This window comes from Wyeomyia smithii, chromosome 1 (genome assembly GCF_029784165.1).
Source record: "Wyeomyia smithii strain HCP4-BCI-WySm-NY-G18 chromosome 1, ASM2978416v1, whole genome shotgun sequence".
Lineage (NCBI taxonomy): Eukaryota > Metazoa > Arthropoda > Insecta > Diptera > Culicidae > Wyeomyia > Wyeomyia smithii.
In genome coordinates this window covers 27606934-27613785 of record NC_073694.1, presented here as the reverse complement: position 1 = coordinate 27613785, position 6852 = coordinate 27606934, and the positions used below count along the sequence as shown (strand labels likewise).

Sequence of the window (6852 nt, the reverse complement as noted above, 5' to 3'; positions counted from 1 at the left end):
GTTCTTACATCACATTTGATTTTATCACCTTCCAAATCTCAACTCCCCCTATTACCCTATTACAGTCACTCTACAATTTTGGGTCAGTCAGTGTTGTCTGGAGACTTAGGGGAGGAAGACTTCTTCCGCCCCGTAATTGGTAGAGAAAACGTCAACTCTACTACGTACGATAATGGCTTGAGTCTTAATAATTTTCAAATGGGGTGGTCTACTCTCAGATCGACCATGTTCGATGGTCGGCACTGTACAGACATTATAGACTTAGGGTCGTTCAGAGGACCAAACGTTGACTCGGTACTCAAGATCCGCACTCGGTTGGCAGCCGTAATGAAACCAAGGACAGTGAGGAAAATACGGTTGAACATCCAGCGGTTATCAACTGGAGGAGTGGCTGCAGAGTACTCGCAGAAAGTTGATGAGCGGAGCGACGAGCAAGTTGGAGGGGATCCGAACGAAGAGTGGAGTCCTATCCACAGTACGATCAGCGCGAGAAGTGTTGGGTACAGCTGCGACAACCACGCAGTGGTTTGACGCTGAGTGCCAGCGAGCGGCGGATGAGAAGAACCACGCCAGATGCGTCAGAGCGTAGGAGGATATCGAGTCGCTGAATAGAGACTCCATCGCCGGAAGGAACGTCAACATTGGAAGCGTGTTCTTGCGGAGGCGGAGAGATGCTTCCCCAGTCTCGATGCGAGAAGCTTCTACAAAAAGATTAACGGAATCAGGAACCAAAACGTGTCTGCCCCTGTCATATGCAACGACAGGGAGGATTACCTGGTTACCGATAAATCGAGGTGAAGAAAGCAGTTGAAGAGCTGAAGAACTACAAGGCAGCTGACGGCATTCCCACCGAGCTTTTCAAAGTCATCGTGCCATCCATCGGATCATGCTGAAAGTGTGGGCTGATGAAAAATTGTCCTTGGACTGGTTTGAGGTTACCGTGTACAAAATTCATTCTGTTCCTTCAACTGATCGTTTTCGAGGGGGATGCTCCACCGCGGACCAAATGTTTACCTTGCGACAAATGCTCCATACATTCCGAGAATTTAACTTGCAGACTCATCATCTGTTCACGCAGCGTACGACTAAGCAAGGAGAAATGAGTTGGCAGACAATTATATAGTGATCAGCTATAAAATCGGTGTAGTTCATGCGCCATCGCCATTCTCCGTCGCCCGTCTGTACTCCACCGTAGATAGTCCGCAGCACCTTCCTTTCGAAAACTCCAAGGGCGTTTAGGTTGATAAACGGCTGGGCAGTGCGTACCAGCAGTACACCCGTACTAGTTGGCATAAAATAGACCCCAGTGTGCTCCAAAGCATAATGCCCAGCAACTCCTATCCCTACCTCCACGTGGTACCGACTGGGATACGAGCAACCAAGGGAAGATCGGTGAACCGGTGGGAACTTGGTCGTATGCTGACAGGGAAGGGGGAGCTGCTCTCCTAGGAGGGCAGCTTGTCCGAGCGTCTGTTGCCCATGTTAGGGGCGGCTCAAACAGCGTCTGATCCGGAGCGGACGGCTGAATTATGGAATGCGGCGTCTCGCCAGCTACACTCAAGACGGCAGCCCCGTCGCGAGACTAGGCATCCGCAGCCCTTGTAAGACCACATCCCTGTCACGAACGTCATCCCCATACATTTCGCTTGAAGCCGTTTTTCTCTGGCTCGTTATACGTCAAAAGGCTGTCAGTGCTTGCGAAACAGCCGATTAAGCACCGTCCGTGCGAGATCAACTGTTGCTGCACTGTTGTGTGAAGAAATGCAGAAAGCGAAAAACGATTGTTTTGTTTTAAACGTTTTCTGGATTTGGTGCAGGACATAAATGGTCACGTTCAAACATGTTTCAACACGTTCCGGATAGCCCTACATTCAATATAGTTAGAAGCACGCAAAAAATCCGCACAGTAACACATGCGGCACAATGAACGGAGCTTATGACCATATTTCCAACAGTAGCGCCATCATCATCGGCGGCGGCTTCAGGAAACTGCTGCCATGACATCGGTCTGAGTAAGACAGCATGCCGAAATATTAAAATACTACGAACAATCAAGAATTGAATACGGACTGGAACAATTGGCAACGACCTAGGCGACGAAATAAGGACGACGATTGGAAGCTCGGTACATGGAACTGTAGATCGCTGAACGCCCCGGGTGGCGATCGGATTCTGCTGGATCAGCTTAAACCCCGCCACTTCGACATCGTTGCGCTCCAGGAGCTTTGCCGGAAAGGAGAGAAGGTACGGAGGATTTGTGGCCGCAGGGCACAGTACTACCAGAGCGGCGGCACAACCAGTGAGCTGGGTACCGGCTTTATAGTGCTGGGCAGGATGCAGAGTCGTGTGATCAAGTGGCAGGCGATCAGCGACAAGTTGTGTTTGTTGAGAATAAAAGGCCGGTTCTATAACTACACTATCCTCAATGTGCACTGCCCTCAGGAAGGAAGACCCGATGTAGAGAAAGAAGAGTTCTACGCACAGCTGGAGAAACTCTACGATAGCTGCTCGCGTAGAGACATCAAGATCGTCATCGGGGACATGAACGCGCAGATCGGTAGGGAAGAAATGTACAAGCCGGTGATCGGCCGTCATAGCCTGCGCACCGTGACGAACGACAACGGCCAGAGATGCGTCAACTTCGCAGCTTCCCGAGGACTGGCAGTCCGAAGTACCTTCTTTCCCCGTAAGGACACCCACAAAACCACCTGGAGATCACCTGACCAACGTATAGCAAATCAAATTGACCATGTTCTCATCGACGGCCGGTTCTTCTCAGACATTACAAACGTACGTACCTATCGCGGTGTGGATATTGGCTCGGACCACTACCTAGTTGCGGTATCATTGCGCTCAAAACTGTCGACCGTATACCACGCGCGACATTGCCGAATTCCGCGGCTCAACATTGAGCAGCTCCGGAACTCCCAGGCTGCGGAGGAATACGCGCAACAGCTTGAAGCGGTGCTACCCACGGCGGAGGGGCTGGGCGCATTGCCTCTCGAAGACGGCTGGTGCAGCATTCGCACAGCTATCGTGGAGACCGCAACGGCGACACTAGAAGTGGAAGCACCGAGTGGCAGAAACGACTGGTATGACGGGGAGTGCGAGACAGCGGTGAATGAGAAGAACCGGACCTGGACGATATACCTGGGCAGTCCAACTAGAGAGAACAAGGCCAATTACAAACGGGCACGGAACGACATGACCACGATTCTCAGACAAAAGAAGCGCCAGCAAGAGAATCGTGAGCATGAGGAGCTGGAGCAGCTATACCGTGCCAGTGAAACGCGGAAATTCAATGAAAAGGTAAACCAGTCCCGCAGAGGCTATGTGCCGCAAGCCGACATGTGCAACGACGCGGATGGGAACCTTCTCACGGATGCCAGCGAGGTGGTCGACAGGTGGAAGGAGTACTTCGATGGACACCTGAATGGCGGAACAGTAAACAGAAGCGGAGCAGGAACTGACCTAGGAGCACCAGCAGCGGATGACCGAGTACCAGCCCCCGATATTCATGAAGTTCTTTGCGGATGACTTCGACATCATATCACGTAACTTTGCGACGGCGGAGGAAACTTACGCCCGACTGAAAGCCGCAGCTGGACGGATCGGACTGCGGATGAATGCGTCGAAAACAAAATACATGCGAGCGAGAGGCTCCAAGGAAAACAACATCAGCCTTCCAACACAAGTCTCTGTAGACGGTGATGAGCTTGAGGTGGTCGACGAGTTCGTGTATTTGGGGTCACTGGTGACCGCCGACAATAACACCAGCAAAGAGATCCAGAAACGCATCCAGGCAGGAAATCGTGCCTACTTTGCACTTCGGAAGACACTTCGATCGAATCGAGTGCGACGACGCACGAAGTTGACACTGTACAAAACCCTGATAAGACCGGTAGTCCTCTACGGGATCGAGACAACAATGCTTCTCGCGGAGGACCTTAACGCTCTTGGAGTTTTTGAACGAAAGGTGCTACGGACTATCTACGGTGGAGTACAGACGGACGACGGAGAATGCCGACGGCGCATGAACCACGAACTGCATGCGCTGCTTGGAGAGAATCCCATTGCAAACCTGGCGAAAGTTAATAGGTTGCGGTGGGCCGGTTATGTCGTAAGGATGCCGGACGGCAACCCTGTGAAATCACTTTTCTTCAGTAACCCTACCGGCACCAGAAATAGAGGGGCGCAGCGTGCACGATGGCTCGACCAGATCGAAGGAGAGGTGATGAGACACCTGGGGAACTATCGAAACACAGCCCAAAACCGAGCAACATGGCGACAAATTCTTGATACAGCACGAGCCACCACGGCTCTCGTCTGATTGGTAAGGTAAGGTAAGTTTAGGTCCCCCGCGAGAATCATTGTAGTTCGATTCCGTAGAGGACTATCGGTCTTATCAGGGCTTTGTACAGCGTCAGCTTCGTGCGTCGTCGCACTCGCTTTGATTAAAGTGTCTTCCGAAGTGAAAATTAGGAACGATTTCCAGCCTGGATGCGTATCTGAATCTCTTTGCTGTTGGTATTGTTTAGTGACCCCAAATACATGTACTCGTCGACCACCGCAAGCTCGTTGCCCTCTACAGAGACTTGAGTTGGGAGGCGGGGTTTGGTGGTCCACGCTGATGGGCTAATCTTTTAGCGGCTAATTTGTTATAATTAAAAAAAAAAGAAGATAAAATTAAATGCAAAATTAGGGTTAATGGTTAAGTGGAGTTTTTTGTTATTTTCTTAAATTGCCTTTATTATACTTCTTGCCAGTTGGAATTTTTGTTTGTGAATAATCTTGGCTATTGCATTTTCTGTGGTGATACCGTTACGCACCACTGTGAGGTGTATGTCGAACCGCAAATAAAGCATTCGTAAGGTGGTTCTTCTGAATAAAAACGTTTTGTACCCAACGATTTTGTCTTAATGCAAACCGTATCTCGCATTACGACCATTCGAACTGACACTCCAAATGTGACCTCCGCTTGTGGATATTCAAAAGACAGTTTGATCCAATCACCGCTTATGACATAACATGTGTCTTACGAGGAATGAAGGATAAGGAAATCCTTTTTCACAAACCGAACATTTGTGCTCACGCTTGTGCGTTCGTTCATGATTTCTTAGACTTTGATCTGACTTAAACGAGAGACTACATACAGTGCACTCGAAAGGCCGTTCATGAGTATGACAAAGCATGTGCTGTTTCAGTAGACTGAGAAATAGATAGCTTTTCCCGCAAATTTCACACTGATGCGACCTCTCCAAGGTGTGCTTTTGCTTATGGATCCCCAAACTGTTTGCTGTCTTAAATGATGCATTACAAATATCGCATTGAAAAGTCCGTTCATCCGTGTGGCAAGACATGTGCTGCGTTAATAAGTAACGAAATAGAAAGTTTTTGTCACAAAATTCGCATTTATGCGGCCACTCTGAGGTGTGTTTTATCTTATGATGCCTCAAACGACTAGCTGACTTACAGGATGTACCGCAAACATCACAATGAAAAAGCCTTTCTTCAGTATGACAAGTCATATGTCGTGTGAGCGTTTCAGAATTCGAAAATCCTTTGCCACAAATTTCGCATTTATACAGCCTCTCAACAGCAGTGTGCTTCCTTTTGTGTTCTCTCAAACTATGAACCCACTTGTATGCTAAACCACAAATGTCGCAGTAAAAAGGTTTTTCTTCAATAGGATGGTTTGGCTCCATAGTAATGTCCGCGTTGCTACAATAGAAGAAAAAATAAACTGGTTTACAATCACATGCTGGAATTTTCCCTAATCTAGAGAGGCCAAACGAGCACAAATACTTACCTTGGAAAAGGAACAATCTTGTGAATCCTCGAATGCTGTTTTAGCGCATCATTTCTCTTGAATAATGCGCCACAGATGTCACATTTGAAGGGTCGCTCACCGCTATGACTGCGCATATGTGTTACGAGATGACTACTGCTTGCGGATATTTTGCCGCAAACCTGACACTTATGCGGACACGCGGTGCGGTGTAAAATCATGTGGTACGAGATTTGTGACTTCAGAAAGAAACGCTTCTTGCATATGTCGCACTCGAAATTTCGCTCTTCTGTATGAACACTTTTATGGTACCGCAGACGTTTAGCGGTGCTGAACGTTTCGCTGCAAATATCGCACGCAAAAGGACGTTCCCCGGTGTGAATTCTTCTATGACTCTCCAGCTTGCATCTCTTGGTAAATTGTCGGTTGCAGAATTCACAAATGTTCTTTTTTCGTGAATCATTACCAGAATCGACAGGACGTAATTCGAAACCGATCGAATTGCTACAATCAAAAGAAGGACATGATAAAACAATTGCAAAAAAATAAATAATAGGATAAAATTACCTGGAGCTAAAAACTGTATTCTCGTTACAAGCTGCTGTAGTCCCAGCTTCACCGGTGATATCCGTTACAGGTTCTTGTTTCACAGTAGCTGAAACTTCCCTTAGGGCGCTCTTTTCGAATGGAGTTTCCTCGACCGCAGGTGAAGTGTCCGATATTACTAGCTTTTCAGACTTCATTGGAGATACCATCTTTATTTGGGAGGTTTCCTCCATTCTGCTCACAAAACTGACGTACTCAAAGTAGCATAATTTATCATAATGAAAACTGAACTTTTATCATAATAAAAACTGAACTTTCCACTTTACAAAACAAAAACATGTTATGCACGCTTAAAACTTTTTGTTCAACTTGATATGATAAAAGTCAACTGTGAACATACACACCAAATTTTCATTACTGGAAACCTTCGTATGGAATCTTCGTGCTATAGCGAAGGAAGAAACAAATAAATTTGTTGAGTTTTATATAAATTTGATATTAATTTTGGATTCAGTCTC

At 47.5% G+C, this 6852-nt stretch overlaps 1 protein-coding gene across 1 annotated transcript; it reads right to left on the bottom strand.

The window, feature by feature from the left end:
• Positions 1 to 4723: 4723 nt before the first annotated feature.
• LOC129732413 (zinc finger protein 728-like) lies at positions 4724 to 6695 on the bottom strand. The gene is made up of 3 exons (XM_055693286.1): positions 6356 to 6695; positions 5810 to 6292; positions 4724 to 5721 (listed from the first exon to the last, which is right to left on the bottom strand). Exons 1-3 carry the CDS (start codon positions 6565 to 6567, stop codon positions 5010 to 5012), a joined length of 1407 nt encoding a protein of 468 aa, XP_055549261.1. The 5' UTR covers positions 6568 to 6695; the 3' UTR covers positions 4724 to 5009.
• Positions 6696 to 6852: the final 157 nt, after the last annotated feature.